Source organism: Oncorhynchus gorbuscha, unplaced genomic scaffold (assembly GCF_021184085.1).
Source record: "Oncorhynchus gorbuscha isolate QuinsamMale2020 ecotype Even-year unplaced genomic scaffold, OgorEven_v1.0 Un_scaffold_969, whole genome shotgun sequence".
NCBI classification, from domain to species: Eukaryota; Metazoa; Chordata; class Actinopteri; order Salmoniformes; family Salmonidae; genus Oncorhynchus; species Oncorhynchus gorbuscha.
The window spans coordinates 157657-182334 of NW_025745709.1; the positions used below are offsets into that span (position 1 = coordinate 157657).

General features: G+C 45.6%; 1 protein-coding gene across 1 annotated transcript in view; it reads left to right on the forward strand.

The window, feature by feature from the left end:
- The window catches only part of LOC124019451 (zinc finger protein 501-like), a 42813-nt gene extending 18970 nt beyond the window's left edge, over window positions 1-23843 (forward strand). Inside the window, exons 3-4 of the mRNA XM_046334798.1 lie at window positions 16065-16782; window positions 23495-23843. Of these exons, the coding sequence (XP_046190754.1) occupies window positions 16065-16782; window positions 23495-23843 (1067 nt within the window). The remainder of the gene's footprint in view (window positions 1-16064; window positions 16783-23494) is intronic.
- The last annotated feature ends 835 nt before the right edge of the window (window positions 23844-24678 follow it).

Sequence of the window (24678 nt, forward strand, 5' to 3'; positions counted from 1 at the left end):
TTGCCCATTGTCCCTGTGTATTCATACCTCTGTCTTTGTGGTTGTCTCCACCCCTCTCCAGGTGTTGCCCATTGTCCCTGTGTATTCATACCTGTGTTCTTTGTGGTTGTCTCCACCCCTCTCCAGGTGTTGCCCATTGTCCCTGTGTATTCATACCTGTGTTCTTTGTGGTTGTCTCCACCCCTCTCCAGGTGTTGCCCATTGTCCCTGTGTATTCATACCTGTGTTCTTTGTGGTTGTCTCCACCCCTCTCCAGGTGTTGCCCATTGTCCCTGTGTATTCATACCTGTGTTCTTTGTGGTTGTCTCCACCCCTCTCCAGGTGTTGCCCATTGTCCCTGTGTATTCATACCTCTGTCTTTGTGGTTGTCTCCACCCCTCTCCAGGTGTTTCCCATTGTCCCTGTGTATTCATACCTGTGTTCTCTGTCTTTGTGGTTGTCTCCACCCCTCTCCAGGTGTTGCCCATTGTCCCTGTGTATTCATACCTCTGTCTTTGTGGTTGTCTCCACCCCTCTCCAGGTGTTGCCCATTGTCCCTGTGTATTCATACCTGTGTTCTCTGTCTTTGTGGTTGTCTCCACCCCTCTCCAGGTGTTGCCCATTGTCCCTGTGTATTCATACCTGTGTTCTCTGTCTTTGTGGTTGTCTCCACCCCTCTCCAGGTGTTTCCCATTGTCCCTGTGTATTCATACCTGTGTTCTCTGTCTTTGTGGTTGTCTCCACCCCTCTCCAGGTGTTTCCCATTGTCCCTGTGTATTCATACCTCTGTCTTTGTGGTTGTCTCCACCCCTCTCCAGGTGTTTCCCATTGTCCCTGTGTATTCATACCTGTGTTCTCTGTCTTTGTGGTTGTCTCCACCCCTCTCCAGGTGTTTCCCATTGTCCCTGTGTATTCATACCTGTGTTCTCTGTCTTTGTGGTTGTCTCCACCCCTCTCCAGGTGTTGCCCATTGTCCCTGTGTATTCATACCTGTGTTCTCTGTCTTTGTGGTTGTCTCCACCCCTCTCCAGGTGTTGCCCATTGTCCCTGTGTATTCATACCTGTGTTCTCTGTCTTTGTGGTTGTCTCCACCCCTCTCCAGGTGTTTCCCATTGTCCCTGTGTATTCATACCTGTGTTCTCTGTCTTTGTGGTTGTCTCCACCCCTCTCCAGGTGTTGCCCATTGTCCCTGTGTATTCATACCTGTGTTCTCTGTCTTTGTGGTTGTCTCCACCCCTCTCCAGGTGTTGCCCATTGTCCCTGTGTATTCATACCTGTGTTCTCTGTCTTTGTGGTTGTCTCCACCCCTCTCCAGGTGTTGCCCATTGTCCCTGTGTATTCATACCTCTGTCTTTGTGGTTGTCTCCACCCCTCTCCAGGTGTTTCCCATTGTCCCTGTGTATTCATACCTCTGTCTTTGTGGTTGTCTCCACCCCTCTCCAGGTGTTGCCCATTGTCCCTGTGTATTCATACCTCTGTCTTTGTGGTTGTCTCCACCCCTCTCCAGGTGTTTCCCATTGTCCCTGTGTATTCATACCTCTGTCTTTGTGGTTGTCTCCACCCCTCTCCAGGTGTTTCCCATTGTCCCTGTGTATTCATACCTCTGTCTTTGTGGTTGTCTCCACCCCTCTCCAGGTGTTGCCCATTGTCCCTGTGTATTCATACCTCTGTCTTTGTGGTTGTCTCCACCCCTCTCCAGGTGTTGCCCATTGTCCCTGTGTATTCATACCTCTGTCTTTGTGGTTGTCTCCACCCCTCTCCAGGTGTTTCCCATTGTCCCTGTGTATTCATACCTCTGTCTTTGTGGTTGTCTCCACCCCTCTCCAGGTGTTTCCCATTGTCCCTGTGTATTCATACCTCTGTCTTTGTGGTTGTCTCCACCCCTCTCCAGTAGGTGTTTCCCATTGTCCCTGTGTATTCATACCTCTGTCTTTGTGGTTGTCTCCACCCCTCTCCAGGTGTTTCCCATTGTCCCTGTGTATTCATACCTCTGTCTTTGTGGTTGTCTCCACCCCTCTCCAGGTGTTTCCCATTGTCCCTGTGTATTCATACCTCTGTCTTTGTGGTTGTCTCCACCCCTCTCCAGGTGTTGCCCATTTTCCCTGTGTATTCATACCTGTGTTCTCTGTCTTTGTGGTTGTCTCCACCCCTCTCCAGGTGTTTCCCATTTTCCCTGTGTATTCATACCTGTGTTCTCTGTCTTTGTGGTTGTCTCCACCCCTCTCCAGGTGTTTCCCATTGTCCCTGTGTATTCATACCTCTGTCTTTGTGGTTGTCTCCACCCCTCTCCAGGTGTTGCCCATTTTCCCTGTGTATTCATACCTGTGTTCTCTGTCTTTGTGGTTGTCTCCACCCCTCTCCAGGTGTTTCCCATTTTCCCTGTGTATTCATACCTGTGTTCTCTGTCTTTGTGGTTGTCTCCACCCCTCTCCAGGTGTTGCCCATTGTCCCTGTGTATTCATACCTGTGTTCTCTGTCTTTGTGGTTGTCTCCACCCCTCTCCAGGTGTTGCCCATTTTCCCTGTGTATTCATACCTGTGTTCTCTGTCTTTGTGGTTGTCTCCACCCCTCTCCAGGTGTTGCCCATTTTCCCTGTGTATTCATACCTGTGTTCTCTGTCTTTGTGGTTGTCTCCACCCCTCTCCAGGTGTTTCCCATTTTCCCTGTGTATTCATACCTGTGTTCTCTGTCTTTGTGGTTGTCTCCACCCCTCTCCAGGTGTTGCCCATTTTCCCTGTGTATTCATACCTGTGTTCTCTGTCTTTGTGGTTGTCTCCACCCCTCTCCAGGTGTTTCCCATTTTCCCTGTGTATTCATACCTGTGTTCTCTGTCTTTGTGGTTGTCTCCACCCCTCTCCAGGTGTTTCCCATTGTCCCTGTGTATTCATACCTGTGTTCTCTGTCTTTGTGGTTGTCTCCACCCCTCTCCAGGTGTTGCCCATTGTCCCTGTGTATTCATACCTCTGTCTTTGTGGTTGTCTCCACCCCTCTCCAGGTGTTTCCCATTGTCCCTGTGTATTCATACCTCTGTCTTTGTGGTTGTCTCCACCCCCCCTCTCCAGGTGTTTCCCATTGTCCCTGTGTATTCATACCTCTGTCTTTGTGGTTGTCTCCACCCCTCTCCAGGTGTTTCCCATTGTCCCTGTGTATTCATACCTCTGTCTTTGTGGTTGTCTCCACCCCTCTCCAGGTGTTTCCCATTGTCCCTGTGTATTCATACCTCTGTCTTTGTGGTTGTCTCCACCCCTCTCCAGGTGTTTCCCATTGTCCCTGTGTATTCATACCTCTGTCTTTGTGGTTGTCTCCACCCCTCTCCAGGTGTTGCCCATTTTCCCTGTGTATTCATACCTGTGTTCTCTGTCTTTGTGGTTGTCTCCACCCCTCTCCAGGTGTTGCCCATTTTCCCTGTGTATTCATACCTGTTGCCCATTTTCCCTGTGTATTCATACCTGTGTTCTCTGTCTTTGTGGTTGTCTTCACCCCTCTCCAGGTGTTTCCCATTTTCCCTGTGTATTCATACCTCTGTCTTTGTGGTTGTCTCCACCCCTCTCCAGGTGTTTCCCATTGTCCCTGTGTATTCATACCTCTGTCTTTGTGGTTGTCTCCACCCCTCTCCAGGTGTTTCCCATTGTCCCTGTGTATTCATACTGTGTTCTCTGTCTTTGTGGTTGTCTCCACCCCTCTCCAGGTGTTTCCCATTGTCCCTGTGTATTCATACCTCTGTTCTTTGTCTTTGTCTCCACCCCTCTCCAGGTGTTTCCCATTGTCCCTGTGTATTCATACCTCTGTCTTTGTGGTTGTCTCCACCCCTCTCCAGGTGTTGCCCATTTTCCCTGTGTATTCATACCTGTGTTCTCTGTCTTTGTGGTTGTCTTCACCCCTCTCCAGGTGTTTCCCATTTTCCCTGTGTATTCATACCTGTGTTCTCTGTCTTTGTGGTTGTCTCCACCCCTCTCCAGGTGTTGCCCATTGTCCCTGTGTATTCATACCTGTGTTCTCTGTCTTTGTGGTTGTCTCCACCCCTCTCCAGGTGTTGCCCATTGTCCCTGTGTATTCATACCTGTGTTCTCTGTCTTTGTGGTTGTCTCCACCCCTCTCCAGGTGTTTCCCATTGTCCCTGTGTATTCATACCTGTGTTCTCTGTCTTTGTGGTTGTCTCCACCCCTCTCCAGGTGTTTCCCATTGTCCCTGTGTATTCATACCTCTGTCTTTGTGGTTGTCTCCACCCCTCTCCAGGTGTTTCCCATTGTCCCTGTGTATTCATACCTGTGTTCTCTGTCTTTGTGGTTGTCTCCACCCCTCTCCAGGTGTTTCCCATTGTCCCTGTGTATTCATACCTGTGTTCTCTGTCTTTGTGGTTGTCTCCACCCCTCTCCAGGTGTTGCCCATTGTCCCTGTGTATTCATACCTGTGTTCTCTGTCTTTGTGGTTGTCTCCACCCCTCTCCAGGTGTTGCCCATTGTCCCTGTGTATTCATACCTGTGTTCTCTGTCTTTGTGGTTGTCTCCACCCCTCTCCAGGTGTTGCCCATTGTCCCTGTGTATTCATACCTGTGTTCTCTGTCTTTGTGGTTGTCTCCACCCCTCTCCAGGTGTTTCCCATTGTCCCTGTGTATTCATACCTGTGTTCTCTGTCTTTGTGGTTGTCTCCACCCCTCTCCAGGTGTTGCCCATTGTCCCTGTGTATTCATACCTGTGTTCTCTGTCTTTGTGGTTGTCTCCACCCCTCTCCAGGTGTTGCCCATTGTCCCTGTGTATTCATACCTGTGTTCTCTGTCTTTGTGGTTGTCTCCACCCCTCTCCAGGTGTTGCCCATTGTCCCTGTGTATTCATACCTCTGTCTTTGTGGTTGTCTCCACCCCTCTCCAGGTGTTTCCCATTGTCCCTGTGTATTCATACCTCTGTCTTTGTGGTTGTCTCCACCCCTCTCCAGGTGTTTCCCATTGTCCCTGTGTATTCATACCTCTGTCTTTGTGGTTGTCTCCACCCCTCTCCAGGTGTTTCCCATTGTCCCTGTGTATTCATACCTCTGTCTTTGTGGTTGTCTCCACCCCTCTCCAGGTGTTGCCCATTTTCCCTGTGTATTCATACCTGTGTTCTCTGTCTTTGTGGTTGTCTCCACCCCTCTCCAGGTGTTTCCCATTGTCCCTGTGTATTCATACCTCTGTCTTTGTGGTTGTCTCCACCCCTCTCCAGGTGTTGCCCATTTTCCCTGTGTATTCATACCTGTGTTCTCTGTCTTTGTGGTTGTCTCCACCCCTCTCCAGGTGTTTCCCATTGTCCCTGTGTATTCATACCTGTGTTCTCTGTCTTTGTGGTTGTCTCCACCCCTCTCCAGGTGTTGCCCATTGTCCCTGTGTATTCATACCTGTGTTCTCTGTCTTTGTGGTTGTCTCCACCCCTCTCCAGGTGTTGCCCATTGTCCCTGTGTATTCATACCTGTGTTCTCTGTCTTTGTGGTTGTCTCCACCCCTCTCCAGGTGTTTCCCATTGTCCCTGTGTATTCATACCTGTGTTCTCTGTCTTTGTGGTTGTCTCCACCCCTCTCCAGGTGTTGCCCATTGTCCCTGTGTATTCATACCTGTGTTCTCTGTCTTTGTGGTTGTCTCCACCCCTCTCCAGGTGTTGCCCATTGTCCCTGTGTATTCATACCTGTGTTCTCTGTCTTTGTGGTTGTCTCCACCCCTCTCCAGGTGTTGCCCATTGTCCCTGTGTATTCATACCTCTGTCTTTGTGGTTGTCTCCACCCCCCTCTCCAGGTGTTTCCCATTGTCCCTGTGTATTCATACCTCTGTCTTTGTGGTTGTCTCCACCCCTCTCCAGGTGTTGCCCATTGTCCCTGTGTATTCATACCTCTGTCTTTGTGGTTGTCTCCACCCCTCTCCAGGTGTTTCCCATTGTCCCTGTGTATTCATACCTCTGTCTTTGTGGTTGTCTCCACCCCTCTCCAGGTGTTTCCCATTGTCCCTGTGTATTCATACCTCTGTCTTTGTGGTTGTCTCCACCCCTCTCCAGGTGTTGCCCATTGTCCCTGTGTATTCATACCTCTGTCTTTGTGGTTGTCTCCACCCCTCTCCAGGTGTTGCCCATTGTCCCTGTGTATTCATACCTCTGTCTTTGTGGTTGTCTCCACCCCTCTCCAGGTGTTTCCCATTGTCCCTGTGTATTCATACCTCTGTCTTTGTGGTTGTCTCCACCCCTCTCCAGGTGTTTCCCATTGTCCCTGTGTATTCATACCTCTGTCTTTGTGGTTGTCTCCACCCCTCTCCAGGTGTTTCCCATTGTCCCTGTGTATTCATACCTCTGTCTTTGTGGTTGTCTCCACCCCTCTCCAGGTGTTTCCCATTGTCCCTGTGTATTCATACCTCTGTCTTTGTGGTTGTCTCCACCCCTCTCCAGGTGTTTCCCATTGTCCCTGTGTATTCATACCTCTGTCTTTGTGGTTGTCTCCACCCCTCTCCAGGTGTTGCCCATTTTCCCTGTGTATTCATACCTGTGTTCTCTGTCTTTGTGGTTGTCTCCACCCCTCTCCAGGTGTTTCCCATTTTCCCTGTGTATTCATACCTGTGTTCTCTGTCTTTGTGGTTGTCTCCACCCCTCTCCAGGTGTTTCCCATTGTCCCTGTGTATTCATACCTCTGTCTTTGTGGTTGTCTCCACCCCTCTCCAGGTGTTGCCCATTTTCCCTGTGTATTCATACCTGTGTTCTCTGTCTTTGTGGTTGTCTCCACCCCTCTCCAGGTGTTTCCCATTTTCCCTGTGTATTCATACCTGTGTTCTCTGTCTTTGTGGTTGTCTCCACCCCTCTCCAGGTGTTGCCCATTGTCCCTGTGTATTCATACCTGTGTTCTCTGTCTTTGTGGTTGTCTCCACCCCTCTCCAGGTGTTGCCCATTTTCCCTGTGTATTCATACCTGTGTTCTCTGTCTTTGTGGTTGTCTCCACCCCTCTCCAGGTGTTGCCCATTTTCCCTGTGTATTCATACCTGTGTTCTCTGTCTTTGTGTTGTCTCCACCCCTCTCCAGGTGTTTCCCATTTTCCCTGTGTATTCATACCTGTGTTCTCTGTCTTTGTGGTTGTCTCCACCCCTCTCCAGGTGTTGCCCATTTTCCCTGTGTATTCATACCTGTGTTCTCTGTCTTTGTGGTTGTCTCCACCCCTCTCCAGGTGTTTCCCATTTTCCCTGTGTATTCATACCTGTGTTCTCTGTCTTTGTGGTTGTCTCCACCCCTCTCCAGGTGTTTCCCATTGTCCCTGTGTATTCATACCTGTGTTCTCTGTCTTTGTGGTTGTCTCCACCCCTCTCCAGGTGTTGCCCATTTTCCCTGTGTATTCATACCTGTGTTCTCTGTCTTTGTGGTTGTCTCCACCCCTCTCCAGGTGTTTCCCATTTTCCCTGTGTATTCATACCTGTGTTCTCTGTCTTTGTGGTTGTCTCCACCCCTCTCCAGGTGTTGCCCATTGTCCCTGTGTATTCATACCTCTGTCTTTGTGGTTGTCTCCACCCCTCTCCAGGTGTTTCCCATTGTCCCTGTGTATTCATACCTCTGTCTTTGTGGTTGTCTCCACCCCTCTCCAGGTGTTTCCCATTGTCCCTGTGTATTCATACCTCTGTCTTTGTGGTTGTCTCCACCCCTCTCCAGGTGTTTCCCATTGTCCCTGTGTATTCATACCTCTGTCTTTGTGGTTGTCTCCACCCCTCTCCAGGTGTTTCCCATTGTCCCTGTGTATTCATACCTCTGTCTTTGTGGTTGTCTCCACCCCTCTCCAGGTGTTTCCCATTGTCCCTGTGTATTCATACCTCTGTCTTTGTGGTTGTCTCCACCCCTCTCCAGGTGTTGCCCATTTTCCCTGTGTATTCATACCTGTGTTCTCTGTCTTTGTGGTTGTCTCCACCCCTCTCCAGGTGTTGCCCATTTTCCCTGTGTATTCATACCTGTGTTCTCTGTCTTTGTGGTTGTCTCCACCCCTCTCCAGGTGTTTCTCATTGTCCCTGTGTATTCTGTGTATTCATACCTCTTTGTGGTTGTTCCATACCTCTGTCTTTGTGGTTGTCTCCACCCCTCTCCAGGTGTTTCCCATTTTCCCTGTGTATTCATACCTGTGTTCTCTGTCTTTGTGGTTGTCTCCACCCCTCTCCAGGTGTTGCCCATTGTCCCTGTGTATTCATACCTGTGTTCTCTGTCTTTGTGGTTGTCTCCACCCCTCTCCAGGTGTTGCCCATTTTCCCTGTGTATTCATACCTGTGTTCTCTGTCTTTGTGGTTGTCTCCACCCCTCTCCAGGTGTTGCCCATTGTCCCTGTGTATTCATACCTGTGTTCTCTGTCTTTGTGGTTGTCTCCACCCCTCTCCAGGTGTTTCCCATTTTCCCTGTGTATTCATACCTGTGTTCTCTGTCTTTGTGGTTGTCTCCACCCCTCTCCAGGTGTTGCCCATTTTCCCTGTGTATTCATACCTGTGTTCTCTGTCTTTGTGGTTGTCTCCACCCCTCTCCAGGTGTTTCCCATTTTCCCTGTGTATTCATACCTGTGTTCTCTGTCTTTGTGGTTGTCTCCACCCCTCTCCAGGTGTTTCCCATTGTCCCTGTGTATTCATACCTGTGTTCTCTGTCTTTGTGGTTGTCTCCACCCCTCTCCAGGTGTTGCCCATTTTCCCTGTGTATTCATACCTGTGTTCTCTGTCTTTGTGGTTGTCTCCACCCCTCTCCAGGTGTTGCCCATTGTCCCTGTGTATTCATACCTCTGTCTTTGTGGTTGTCTCCACCCCTCTCCAGGTGTTGCCCATTGTCCCTGTGTATTCATACCTCTGTCTTTGTGGTTGTCTCCACCCCTCTCCAGGTGTTGCCCATTGTCCCTGTGTATTCATACCTCTGTCTTTGTGGTTGTCTCCACCCCTCTCCAGGTGTTGCCCATTGTCCCTGTGTATTCATACCTCTGTCTTTGTGGTTGTCTCCACCCCTCTCCAGGTGTTTCCCATTGTCCCTGTGTATTCATACCTCTGTCTTTGTGGTTGTCTCCACCCCTCTCCAGGTGTTGCCCATTGTCCCTGTGTATTCATACCTCTGTCTTTGTGGTTGTCTCCACCCCTCTCCAGGTGTTGCCCATTGTCCCTGTGTATTCATACCTCTGTCTTTGTGGTTGTCTCCACCCCTCTCCAGGTGTTGCCCATTGTCCCTGTGTATTCATACCATTGTTCCTGTTTCCTGATTTCCCCGGCATTGACCATTCTGCTTGAGCCTGCCTGCCGTTCTGCACCTTTGCCCCACCTATCTGGATTATTGACCTCTGCCTGACCCTCGACCTGTCCTTTTGCCTGCCCATGTTCGAGTAATAAAGGTAATTTCGACACTGTCTGCACCTGGGTCACTGTCTGCACCTGGGTCACTGTCTGCACCTGGGTCACTGTCTGCACCTGGGTTCACTGTCTGCACCTGGGTCACTGTCTGCACCTGGGTCACTGTCTGCACCTGGGTCACTGTCTGCACCTGGGTCACTGTCTGCACCTGGGTCACTGTCTGCACCTGGGTCACTGTCTGCACCTGGGTCTTACCTTTGATCATTTCAGAGAGTCTGAAACTCTGCTCCTAACAAGGAGATGAAGTACAGCTTCTGGAACTCTTCAGAACTTGTCTGATGTGCAGCGAAGAGACTCCAGGGATGGTGATGAAGGCTGTAGGAATGAAGATCAGACAGTGAAGAGACTCCAGGGACGGTGATGAAGGCTGTAGGAATGAAGATCAGACAGTGAAGAGACTCCAGGGATGGTGATGAAGACTGTAGGAATGAAGATCAGACAGTGAAGAGACTCCAGGGATGGTGATGAAGGCTGTAGGAATGAAGATCAGACAGTGAAGAGACTCCAGGGACGGTGATGAAGGCTGTAGGAATGAAGATCAGACAGTGAAGAGACTCAGGGACGGTGATGAAGGCTGTAGGAATGAAGATCACTAGAGACTCCAGGGACGGTGATGAAGGCTGTAGGAATGAAGATCAGACAGTGAAGAGACTCCAGGGACGGTGATGAAGGCTGTAGGAATGAAGATCAGACAGTGAAGAGACTCCAGGGACGGTGATGAAGGCTGTAGGAATGAAGATCAGACAGTGAAGAGACTCCAGGGACGGAGATGAAGGCTGTTGGAATGAAGATCAGACAGTAAAGAGACTCCAGGGATGGTGATGAAGGCTGTGGGAATGAAGCTGGGAATGAAGGTCAGACAGTTTATCTGCGTCATTCCTTGATCATTCATTGTGGTCCTGTAGCTCAGTTGGTGGAGTATAGTGCTTGTAAAACCAGGGTAGTGGGTTTGATTCCTGGGACCACCAATATGTAAAGTGTTTGCAGACGACTGCAAATCACTTTGGATAAAAGTGTTTGCTAAATGGCAGATATGTACACTGATTATACCAAACATTTGGAACACCTTCCTAATATGGAGTTGGACCCTCCCCTTTCTCCCTCAGAACAGCCTCAATTGTCGGGGCATGGACTCTACAAGGTGTCAATCTTTCCACAGGATGCTGGCCCATTGTCTTCAATGCTTCCCAATGATAAATGATGATGATGATGATGATGATAAAACAATGCAAAAACTATAGTAAAGATAATCACGTCACCAAATAAAAATGTAAATGTGAGTATCATGTAGTGGTCTAAACCTATCGCTGTTATATTGAACTGGGTGAATGGAATATGAATGACAGTCATCCAACATGCTGTAGTAGAAATAAGGCATTGCTCATGAAAAACAAAATGGTCCTCCCTCATCTTGAAGGGCACTGACCTCCACTGTTAGGGTGGTGGACCATTCTTGGTACACATGGGAAACTTGAGCTGAAAAACTGTAGCGTTTCAGTTCATGACACAAACTGGTGCCCCTGGAACCTATTACCATCCCCTGTTCAAAAACACTTACACACATTGTCTACATCATTCACCCTCTGAATGGTACACATACACAATCCATGACTCAATTATCTTGGGCCTTAAAATTCCTTATTTAACCTGACCCCCCCCCCCTTCATCTACACTGACTGAAGTGGATTTAACTTGTGGCATCAATAAGGGATCATAGCTTTAGCCTGGATTCACCTAGTCAGTCTATGGTCATGGAAGGAGCAGGTGTTCTTACTGTTTTGTCTACTCAGTGTAAAGCACTACAGATACTGCAGCACCACATATATTCAAGTGCTATTTGCATGTGATGCATTTGCTCTATTGTTTACAGGATGATTTGTATCTTATAGAGCGTGGCTTTAAGGGAATAGTGTCGTCACATCTAGATAAAAAAAAACGAATGTGAAAATGAACAGAGCAAATGTATTTTAACACACTACCTGTTCATAGATGTATTTATTCATCATCCACATATTCATATTAAGCTTCTACGTCTGTGTACAGGAAAGTATTATTTGTAAGACGTAAGAGAAAATGTATCAGTTTATTGTTAAATTATTATGACGTTCTTTCCAATACAAAAGTGTAGTAACTATTGTTTCCAAACTGCGTTACCCACTCCAGCCAGCAGATGGCGATGGGCGTCTTTCAGGTGATGCTTCATGCGTGACGTGTAATGGACTGGACGGGACGGTTCTTCAGGAACAACAACACGGCTACTATTTCAACCACCTCGGTAGCTTGCTAGACAACATAAAACCGATAGATTGACGCTTTACACCGTGTTTGTGTACATTAGCTAATCTCAGTGTTTTAAACGCATTTCTGTTGACTTATCATCTGATGACCTTTAACCTAATGTTCTTGTTAAATTTGAAAACGTGTTGAAGATTGATACTGAGGTTAGCACGAGGCTAGTCGCTAATGCTAACTAACTAGCTAACATCCCCGACCATGAGTTCACTAAACTACTCATCCCCTGCTAAAGAAGAGGAGGTCTGCTGGACGGAGAAAGAAGCTCTGGGACTGAACATTGTCATGGAAGAGGAGGCTGTTACAGTGAAAGAAGAGGAGGCTGTTACAGTGAAAGAAGAGGAGGCTGTTACAGTGAAAGAAGAGGATATTACAGTGAAAGAAGAGGAGGCTGTTACAGTGAAAGAAGAGGCTGTTATAGTGAAAGAAGAGGAGGCTGTTACAGTGAAAGAAGAAATAGAACCTTTTATAGAGGAAGAGGATGGTATCTCAGTAAAGGTGAAGGAGGAAGACGTTTTGGGAGTGAAAGAGGAGGATACAGAATATCTAATTAACACCAGTGAGTACAGTCTTAAACAGGGGCACGAACTATGCCGTTGTTGAACTAATGTGGGGTTTTTAAGGGGCATTCTACTGAAGTTCTTCTACACTTAAATAAGTTTCGTACTCTATAAATTGTGAAATGTTCATTCTGCAGTTGGTTCATATATTTGGGGGACTTTTAAATGAGATGTATTGAATTCTCCATGTGGTCTACATTAAAGTTCTCCATCTGATATAACAGGCTTTTAAAAAATGAATTCTCCATTGGAGCATTAAAGTTCATTTATAACAGGCTTTTAAAAGATCAAAGGGATGGCAAAAGGAACCCATTTCGTGGAACAACCCTTTTACATTTGCATCACAAACAATATTTTATAAAATGATGATGAAAGTTTCCATTTTAGGCCCTTTTAGACATATTCATGCCTCTTGTAAGAGTCTGTGATTGTAATAGTAGATCATAAGTTTACCATCTGTTTGATGTTCTCATTCACACAGGAGAGAGACATGACTATTGTGGATCCTCTGGGGAGCCTCAACAACATCCTGATGCTGACGAGGAAGAGAAGAGTCTCTCCAGATCAGAACACCAGATGGTACAGCATTGGTCTGGTCATTAGCGTTCAGCTTGGTCTGGTCAACAACATCCAGCTTGGTCTGATCAGCATACAGCTTGGTCTGGTCTAGCATACAGCTTGGTCTGGTCTAGCATACAGCTTGGTCTGGTCTAACATACAGCTTGCTCTATCGGGGTCTGGGCTGGGTTTCTGTAAAGCAGTTTATGACAACAGTGACATCAGCATCCATAATGATATGTGTCTGTGTCCCCTCTTTATGGTTACCAGGACAACGCTAGCCCTTCCACCCTCCCGGAGTCCATGTGTCGTGCCTCTCCCGGTAGCACGTTACTGCTGGGTATGAAGAGGTTGTCTGTGCTGCTGGTGGACTGCAGGAAAACAACGGGGCTGAGTGTAACTGTGAGAGGAGGAGAAGATAAGAAAGGATCAGATTTAGCTCATCAAAGTAAGTTTTGTAGTTTAGTTTGAACAAATGAAATAGATCTGTCCACTGCTATCTGTTACCAGGACAACCAGCAGAGTTCTGTTAGTTGACAGGAAGATAGACTGGTGTATATGGATGTTATGAATATCATAACACTGAAAAAGGATTCTGCCAATGAAAAGAGAGAAACCAATAGACCATATAAAACCTTGATGAAAGTTGGTTTTAGAGAGAAAGTTTCAAGATGATCCAATGTAAGGTTCATGTTTTCCTAAAAACATAGATGTTACATTGCCTGTCCCAGTCAACCCCATATCTTTACAAGACTCTAGAACTAAACTCCAGACACTTCAATGTGGTCTGTATTGCTTCATTAACATCTAATCGACAGTTAAAAATGGCAAATGTATATTTTCATCTAGAAGAAAAAGAAACGCACACCTATTTAGGCGAGGTGCTGAGTAGAAAACTTGAAAATAAAGGAGAGCTGCACATTCTCGGAGCTCAGATGCAAAAATATCCAACGTTTTGACAGCCAAGCTGTCTTCATCAAGGTATGTGTATTTTAAAACAAGTTCTGTAATCCTTTTCTAAAAGCTATGAAAATGCATTATTGAATGAAAAGAACATTATTTGAGATTACTAACTTTGGCCTGGGGACTCCAGTGTAACTGATCCAGTGTAACTGACCTTAAACAGAACATGTCTTCATTTTGAAGTTACTAACTTTGACGCCAGTGTAACTGACTCCTGTGTAACTGACTCCCGTGTAACTGACTCCCGTGTAACTGACTCCCGTGTAACTGACGTGTAACTGACTCCCGTGTAACTGACTCCCGTGTAACTGACTCCCGTGTAACTGACTCCAGTGTAACTGACTCCCGTGTAACTGACTCCCGTGTAACTGACTCCCGTGTAACTGACTCCCGTGTAACTGACTCCAGTGTAACTGACTCCCGTGTAACTGACTCCCGCAGTGTAACTGACTCCCGCAGTGTAACTGACTCCAGTGTAACTGACTCCAGTGTAACTGACTCCCGTGTAACTGACTCCCGTGTAACTGACTCCCGCAGTGTAACTGACTCCCGTGTAACTGACTCCAGTGTAACTGACTCCAGTGTAACTGACTCCCGTGTAACTGACTCCCGCAGTGTAACTGACTCCCGTGTAACTGACTCCCGCAGTGTAACTGACTCCCGTGTAACTGACTCCCGTGTAACTGACTCCAGTGTAACTGACTCCCGTGTAACTGACTCCAGTGTAACTGACTCCAGTGTAACTGACTCCCGCAGTGTAACTGACTCCGTGTAACTGACAGTGTAACTGACTCCAGTGTAACTGACTCCCAGTGTAACTGACTCCAGTGTAACTGACTCCAGTGTAACTGACTCCAGTGTAACTGACTCCCCAGTGTAACTGACTCCCGTGTAACTGACTCCCCGTGTAACTGACTCCCGTGTAACTGACTCCCCGTGTAACTGACTCCAGTGTAACTGACTCGTGTAACCGCTGTGTAACTGTAACTGACTCCGTGTAACGCTGTGTAACTGACTCCCGTGTAACTGACTGTGTAACTGACGCAGTGTAACTGACTGTGTAACTGACAGTGTAACTGACTCCAGTGTAACTGACTCCAGTGTAACTGACTCCAGTGTAACTGACTCCAGTGTAACTGACTCCAGTGTAACTGACTCCGTGTAACTGCAGTGTAACTGACTCCGTGTAACTGACTCCCGTGTAACTGACTCCCGTGTAACTGAGTGTAACTGTAACTGACTCCCAGTGTAACTGAGTGTAACTGACTGACTCCAGTGTGACTGACTCCAGTGTAACTGACTCAGTGTAACTGACTCCGTGTAACTGACTCCAGTGTAACTGACTCCAGTGTAACTGACTCCTGACTCCAGTGTAACTGCAGTGTAACTGACTCCAGTGTAACTGACTCCAGTGTGACTGACTCAGTGTGACTGACTGTAACTGACTCCCTGTGTAACTGACTCCAGTGTGACTCCCAGTGTAACTGACTCCCGTGTAACTGCTGCAGTGTGACTGACTCCAGTAACTGAGTAACTTCCAGTGTAACTGACTCCAGTGTGACCTCCTCTGTCCCCATACTGGACTCAAACTAGTGATCCCCTACTACTTCTCAACACACAAAAAAGGTTAAATAAATACAAATAAAAAAATACCTTGATGAGGTTCTATAGCAGCAAGGATCTGACACCTCCAGAGGGCTTGATGGCTCAATCCACCAGAGGTATGGCTACATCATAGGCCTTGTTCAAAGGCATCTCTCTGTTCAAGAGATCTGTAATGCAGCATATTGTGGTGATGTACCTTCATGAGGTTCTACTGACTGGACATCACTACACATACGGTGAGTAGAGTGGGGACCTCTGAGCGATGGTCCTGTCTAGACTTGGCATCGGAAAATATATGAGCTCTATGGTAGTTGACTCTATCCCCAAAGTGAAAGACTAACGAGTCATTGAAATAGAACTTAAAACAGATTCTATGATATTCACCATGTTCCCTTTCACACATGGAAGACGGGAGCGACCATGTCCCTTATAGGGAAGTGGAGTCGTCTGCTATTGGCCGTTGCTCGATTGACATTGTTTGATTGGATCTCCCTAGACTCCGCCCCTAACGAGGTTTATAATATCATAGAACAGGGGTTATGTTAGGTAACCTTAAGTTACATGTCCTACTATGCTAATCTCTCTGTATTAAATGGCCCATAACTTTAACACTGGCAGAGATCCTGGAACTAATATACCCTTAAAGTATATTATGTTCAACTATTTAAAAATAATGCAAACATTTGTTTTCAATATTCATGTAGTAAAAAATAAATGAAGGTTTTGGACACAATAATTAACACTGTCTTTGGCAGGAGGAAAACCAAACTTGGAGGAACCAGAGACGTCCGAACCAGCAAGACGACACCTCTGCTCCCAGATTGGAAAGAGTTTTACCAAGTTAGGAAGCCTGAAAAGACACAAGCGGACACACACAGGAGCGAAGCCACACCATTGCTCCCAGTGTGGAAAGAGTTTCAAATTGTTACGAACCCTTAAAGGTCACGAGCGAATACACACAGGGGAGAAGCCATACCATTGCACCCAGTGTGCAAAGCGTTTTACCCATTTAGGAAGCCTGAAAGCTCATGAGCGAATACACACAGGGGAGAAGCCTTACCGCTGCTCCCAGTGTGGAAAGAGTTTTACCCAGTTAGGAAACCTGAAAGCTCATGAGCGAGTACACACAGGTGAGAAACCTTACAAATGCTTAGACTGTGGGAAGATATATTACTCATCACAGTCACTTAGAAGCCATGAGAGAATCCACACAGGGGAGAAGCCTTACCACTGCTCCCAGTGCGCAAAGCATTTTACCCATTTACGATGCCTGAAAGTTCATGAGCGAATACACACAGGAGAGAAGCCTTACTGCTGCTCTCAGTGTGGAAAGCGTTTTACCCAGTTAGGAAACCTGAAAGCTCATGAGCGAATACACACCGGGGAGAAGCCCTACCACTGCTCCCACTGTGGAAAGAGATTTAACCATTCAGGAAAGTTGAAAGAACACATGAAACTGCACACAGGTGAGAAGCATTACAAATGCATGTCCAATATGAATGTTCAATACACACAATAGGTTAATTGCTAGCCAGTTAGCTAGCTGCTACGTCTTTGTCCGCACAGCAGCTAGCTATCAACAAAGTCAAAATGGACTCCAGGCCTGGTGGTGGCAGCAGTGCACTACAACCACTGTTTACCGGAGCTTCCTGATGGGGAAATAATTAGGCTGTTTACAGATTGATTAACCACGTTTCCATCCAAAGTTTTTATTTGAGTCAAGTCATACCGTATAAAAAAACTCAAGACAGATGTGATGGAAACAGGTTTTCAGAAGACTGAGGTGGGTTTCCCTCTAACTTTTTACCTGGGCTTTGCTCCTTTCATATGTATTTTGATCCTGACAAACCCCAATCCCTGCCAGTGACAAGGATACTCATAACATGATGCTGCCACCACAATACTTATTGTGTGGTTAATATGTGGTCTATCTCCAGGTCATCAGACTGTTAAATAGTCACCTCAAGCCGGCCTCCTCACAGTACCCTGTCCTGAACTTTACTCACTGTTACTAGCTGTCAACCACCCAGTACTCCACCCTGTATTCTAGTCAAGGCTCATCCTATATAACTACTACTGTACACACCTTTTATATTCATATACAGTCCATAATGTCTAGACACACCATCATATATTAAATCAAATGTATTTATAAAGCCCTTCGTACATCAGCTGATATCTCAAAGTGCTGTACAGAAACCCAGCCTAAAACCCCAAACAGCAAGCAATGCAGGTGTAGAAGCACGGTGGCTAGGAAAAACTCCCTAGAAAGGCCAAAACCTAGGAAGAAACCTAGAGAGGAACCAGGCTATGTGGGGTGGCCAGTCCTCTTCTGGCTGTGCCGGGTGGAGATTATAACAGAACATGGCCAAGATGTTCAAATGTTCATAAATGACCAGCATGGTCGAATAATAATAAGGCAGAACAGTTGAAACTGGAGTATACATTGTAAACAAACTGTATATTTATATTCCGGACTCTGACATTCCTCGTTCTACCATTTCTCAATATTTCTTCATCCATTTCTTCAAAGAAATTGTGGGGATTTGCATGTTTTGTTAGATATTACTGCACTGTTTCGCTACACCTGCGATAACATCAGATAAATGTGTGTAGGAGACCAATAACATTTAATTTCATTTGATTTGATCTGTGGTCAGAGGTGTACAGACAACAGATGGTGTTTATGGTGGAGAGGACTGTGGACTCAGTGGAGGACATCTCAGCCACTTGGCAGTGTTGACACTGCTACTTCCTACCTGACTGGTAATAGGACTTCACTGCTACTTCCTATCTGACTGGTAATAGGACTTCACTGCTACTTCCTATCTGACTGGTAATAGGACTTCACTGCTACTTCCTATCTGACTGGTAATAGGACTTCACTGCTACTTCCTATCTGACTGGTAATAGGACTTCACTGCTACTTCCTATCTGACTGGTAATAGGACTTCACTGCTACTTCCTATCTGACTGGTAATAGGACTTCACTTCTACTTCCTATCTGACTGGTAATAGGACTTCACTGCTACTTCCTATCTGACTGGTAATAGGACTTCACTGCTTTTTCATAGTTTTGATGTCTTCATCTATTATGCTACAATGTAGAAAATAGTAAAAAATAAAGAAAAACCCTTGAATGAGCAGGTGTGTCCAACGTTATGCTACTGTCACATAACAGAATACAATGTCAGAGTCAGTGTTCGCGTCCTTAGATGCTTTGGTAATGTGTTATATTGTGTACATGTTCCACCTGTAGATATTCCTTATCCTCTTAGATACTAGTACATTAGTAGTACATAAGTGTAATACCACAGTACGGTCCTGTCTTGACAGACATTAGTAGTACATAACAGTGTAATAGTGTAGTACCACAGTACGGTCCTGTCTTGACAGCCTCGTTTGAAACCTTAAAAGTGTATTGTTTATTGACAGAACCAGACTTCTGGACATGTGTAGTATATAAAATATCAGGGACTCCTTGATTCACCAAAGGTTCTTGTTCTCTACAGTTTAACATAAACAGTATTTCCCTCCCCTCTAAAAACATACTTTTGGATTATAAACATGTCATTAAAAAAGATGCCTAAAGTAGTCAGTGTATCTTGTCATGTTATATACATCATAACCCAGGGGTGGTCAAATTGTTGTTAGAATGTCATGTACATCATAACCCAGGGGTGGTCAAATTGTTGTTAGAATGTCATATACATCATAACCCAGGGTGGTCAAATTGTTGTTAGAATGTTATATACATCATAACCCAGGGTGGTCAAATTGTTGTTAGAATGTTATATACATCATAACCCAGGGTGGTCAAATTGTTGTTAGAATGTTATATACATCATAACCCAGGGTGGTCAAATTGTTGTTAGAATGTTATATACATCATAACCCAGGGTGGTTAAATTCTGATCAGGCTCTATCTGAACTACAGTCTGCTGATCGGGCTCTATCTGAACTACAGTCTGCTGATCGGGCTCTATCTGAACTACAGTCTGCTGATCAGGCTCTATCTGAACTACAGTCTGCTGATCGGGCTCTATCTGAACTACAGTCTGCTGATCGGGCTCTATCTGAACTACAGTCTGCTGATCGGGCTCTATCTGAACTACAGTCTGCTGATCAGGCTCTATCTGAACTACAGTCTGCTGATCTGGCTCTATCTGAACTACAGTCTGCTGATCGGGCTCTATCTGAACTACAGTCTGCTGATCAGGCTCTATCTGAACTACAGTCTGCTGATCAGGCTCTATCTGAACTACAGTCTGCTGATCAGGCTTTATCTGAACTACAGTCTGCTGATCGGGCTCTATCTGAACTACAGTCTGCTGATCGGGCTCTATCTGAACTACAGTCTGCTGATCGGGCTCTATCTGAACTACAGTCTGCTGATCGGGCTCTATCTGAACTACAGTCTGCTGATCGGGCTCTATCTGAACTACAGTCTGCTGATCGGGCTCTATCTGAACTACAGTCTGCTGAATCTACAGTCTGCTGATCGGGCTCTATCTGAACTACAGTCTCTGATCGGGCTCTATCTGAACTACAGTCTGCTGATCGGGCTCTATCTGAACTACAGTCTGCTGATCAGGCTCTATCTGAACTACATTATTTTACAGAACCTTTACTGACCTTCAATTATTATTCATCTGCACCTGGTGTTGTTTTAACCCCCCAACCCGGTTGTAGGTTTTTATCAGTAAGTCATGAATCAATTGTCAGCTCAAGCTCCAGAGGCCCAACTCAGACCCATAGACACTGATGAGAGAGTACCCATCAAAGCTATTTGATGGCTAAACAGTATTAATACAATCTTGTAATTTCTCTGTGTCCACCCTATCGACAACGGGGAAATGTTACTGATGTGCTTCGTGTCTGTCTCCAATGTAAAGAATATATAAAAATGGACAGTCCTGCAGTCAGCATGCCAATTGCACGCTTCCTCTGAGACATCTGTGGCATTGTTGTGTGACAAAACTGAACATTTTAGAGTGGCCTTTTATTATCCCCAGCACAAGGTGCACCTGTGTAATAATCAAGCTGTTCAATCAGCTCCTTCATATGCCACAACTGTCAGGTGGATGGATTATCTTGGCAGAGAATAAATGTTAACTAACAGGGATGTAAAAAATTCTGCTTTCTTTTTTTTCAGCTCATTAAACATCCAACATTTTACATGTTGCATTTATATTTAGTTTATTATAGTTACTATCAGTTTTAGGAACATCTTACCCAAAATATTTCACCTTATTTTTTACTTTACCCAAAATATGACATCAGCGATAGTCAAATGTAGAAAATCTGTGAATGTCTAAATAAGAAATTGGGCCATTTAAACAGCAGGTGTTGAACCCTTTCAACAACGGGGAGATTTTACTGATGTGCTTTGTGTCTTCAACTTAAAAACAAGTTTTGGACTTCCACTTAAAATGACTTATTTACTTATTTTGTGTTTAATGAAGTGTGTACAGTCGTGGCCAAAAGTTTTGAGAATAACACAACTGTTAATTTTCTAAGTTTGCTGCCTCAGTTTGTATGATGGCAATTTGCATATACTCCAGAATGTTATGAAGAGTGTTCAGATGAAGTCCCTCTTTGCCATGCAAATGAACCCCCCACCCCCTCCAAAAAACTGGAAGCTTCAAAAGGAGGGTGGTGCTTGGAATCATTGTTCGTCATCTGTCACCCATGGTTACCTGCAAGGAAACACGTGCCGTCATCATTGCTTTGCACAAAAAGGGCTTTGCAGGCAAGGATATTGCTGCCAGTAAGATTGCACCTAAATCAACCATTTATCGGATCATCAAGAACTTCAAGGAGAGCGGTTCAATTGTTGTGAAGAAGGCATCAGGGCACCCAAGAAAGTCCAGCAAGTGCCAGGACCGTCTCCTAAAGTTGATTCAGCTGCGGGATCGGGGCACCACCAGTACAGAGCTTGCTTAGGAATTGCAGCAGGCAGGTGTGAGTGCATCTGCACGCACAGTGAAGCGAAGACTTTTGGTGTCAAGAAGGGCAGCAAAGGAGCCACTTCTCTCCAGGAAAAACATCAGGGACAGACTGATATTCTGCAAAAGTTACAGGGATTGGACTGCTGAGGACTGGGGTAAAGTCATTTTCTCTGATGAATCCCCTTTCCGATTGTTTGGGCCTTCCGGAAAAAAAAGCATGTCCGAAGAAGACAAGGTGAGCGCTACCATCAGTCCTGTGTCATGCCAACAGTAAAGCATCCTGAGACCATTCATGTGTGGGGTTGTTTCTCAGCCAAGGGTGTAGGCTCACTCACAATGTTGCCTAAGAACACAGCCATGAATAAAGAATGGTACCAACTCATCCTCCGAGAGCAACTTCTCCCAACCATCCAGGAACAGTTTGGTGATGAACAATGCCTTTTCCAGCATGATGGAGCACCTTGCCATAAGGCAAAAGTGATATCTAAGTGGCTCGGGTAACAAAACATCAATATTTTGGGTCCATGGCCAGGAAACTCTCCAGACCTTAATCCCATTGAGAACTTGTGGTCAATCATCAAGAGGTGGGTGGACAAACAAAAACCCACAAATTCTGACAAACTACAAGAATTGATTATGCAAGAATGGGCTGCCATCAGTCAGGATGTGGCCCAGAAGTTAATTTACAGCATGCCAGGGCGGATCAAATCAAATCAATTTATATAGCCCTTCGTACATCAGCTGATATCTCAAAGTGCTGTACAGAAACCCAGCCTAAAACCCCAAACAGCAAGCAATGCAGGTGTAGAAGCACGGTGGCGAGGAAAAACTCCCTAGAAAGGCCAAAACCTAGGAATAAACCTAGAGAGGAACCAGGCTATGTGGGGTGGCCAGTCCTCTTCTGGCTGTGCCTGGTGGAGATTATAACAGAACATGGCCAAGATGTTCAAATGTTCATAAATGACCAGCATGGTCGTATAATAATAAGGCAGAACAGTTGAAACTGGAGCAGCAGCATGGTCAGGTGGACTGGGGACAGCAAGGAGTCATCATGTCAGGTAGTCCTGGGGCATGGTCCTAGGGCTCAGGTCAGTTGAAACTGGAGCAGCAGCATGGCCAGGTGGACTGGGGATAGCAAGGAGTCATCATGTCAGGTAGTCCTGGGGCATGGTCCTAGGGCTCAGGTCAGTTGAAACTGGAGCAGTAGCATGGTCAGGTGGACTGGGGATAGCAAGGAGTCATCATGTCAGGTAGTCCTGGGGCATGGTCCTAGGGCTCAGGTCCTCCGAGAGAGAGAGAGAAAGAAAGAAGGAGAGAATTAGAGAACGCACACTTAGATTCACACAGGACACCGAATAGGACAGGAGAAGTACTCCAGATATAACAACCTGACCCTAGCCCCCCGACACATAAACTACTGCAGCATAAATACTGGAGGCTGAGACAGGAGGGGTCAGGAGACACTGTGGCCCCATCCGAGGACACCCCCGGACAGAGCTAAACAGGAAGGATATAACCCCACCCACTCTGCCAAAGCACAGCCCCCACACCACTAGAGGGATACCTTCAACCACCAACTTACCATCCTGAGACAAGGATTGCAGAGGTCTTGAAAAAGAAGGGTCAACACTGCAAATATTGACTCAACTTTTTTATATTGACTCAACTTTTTTTTATATATATTGCATCAACTTCATGTCATTGTAAATAAAAGCCTTTGACACTTATGAAATGCTTGTAATTATACTTCAGCATTCCATAGTAACATCTGACTAAAATATCTAAAGACAATGAAGCAGCAAACTTTATGGAAAGTAATATTTTTCATTCTCAAAACTTTTGGCCATGACTGTAGGTCGCATTCTGTATCATACAACTATGAAAGTTATATATTTAGAACTACCTGCTCGATTGGAATCCAGTGACGTCTGTGTCTTGAGTGTCCTAGAACTGTTTCGTTTTTTGTGTTCTGACGAAAACAGAATGAATAAATAAGTATTGTAAACATTATCAGTAATTACCAGGAAACTCTACAACATTTGTTTTCAAATCACACTAAGATTGTTAACACTGGCCTTAGGTTATTGAGGGATCTGATTAGGTTTTACCCTCGTAGCAAGGCCGTTTTATCATGTGGAGGTTTCATTCGGGTCTCTATTTTAAAGAAAACTGTCTTTGGCAGGAGAAAGACCAGACTCAGAGGAACCAGAGCCAGGGACGTCCAAACCAGCAAGACGACACCAGTGTTCCCACTGTGGAAAGGGTTGTAACCACTTATGTGAGCTGAAACAACACGAGAGAATACACACCGGGGAGAAGCCTTACCACTGCATGCAGTGTGGAAAGAGTTTTAACCAGAAAGGAAACCTGAAAGCTCATGAGAGATTACACACAGGGGGGAATCCTTACCACTGCTCGCAGTGTGTAAAGAGTTTTAACCAGAAAGGAAACCTGAAAGCCCATGAGAAAATTCACACAGTGGAGAAGCATTACCACTGCTCCCAGTGTGGAAAGTGTTTTAACCAGTTAGGGCCCCTGAAACAACAGCAGAGAATACACACAGGAGTGAAGCCTTACCACTAATGTGTTTCCCTGTTTTTACCAGATGAAATTGCTTCTTCCAATTATTGATAAACATGTACCTGTTAAGAAACTGACTGTTAGATATCTTAAGGCTCCATGGATTGATGAGGAATTTAAAAACTGTATGTTTGAAAGAGATGGGGCAAAAGGAGTAGTGAATAAGTCTGGCTGCACATCTGGCTGGTTTACATACTGCAAACTGAGAAATGATGTGACCAAACTCAACAAAAATAATAAACTTTATTAGGAACCCAAGATCAATGATATAAAGAATTATTTTAAAAAATGTTTAAAAAGAAGGGCACAAATACAATGCTATTTCTCTATAAACAAATGAATAACAGACTTTCAGGATGCTTATAGAGAAGGGCACTCAACATGTACTGCACTGACACAAATGACTGATGATTGGTTGAGAGAAATTGATAACAAGAATATTGTGGGAGCTCTATTGTTAGATTTCAGTGCAGTCTTTGATATTATTGACCAAAACCTGTTGTTTAAGAATGTTTGTGCTATGGCTTTTCAACCTCTGCCATAATGTGGATTCAGAGCTGTCTATCTAATAGAACTCAGAGGGTTTTAATGGAAGCTTCTCTAAACTTCCGGCGCCGACTGAGATGGCCGCCTCGCTTCGCGTTCCTAGGAAACTATGCAGCTTTTTTTTTTTTTTACGTGTTATTTCTTACATTAGTACCCCAGGTCATCTTAGGTTTCATTACATACAGTCGAGAAGAACTACTGAATATAAGATCAGCGTCAACTCACCATCAGTACGACCAAGAATATGTTTTCGCGACGCGGATCCTGTGTTCTGCCTTACAAACAGGAATGG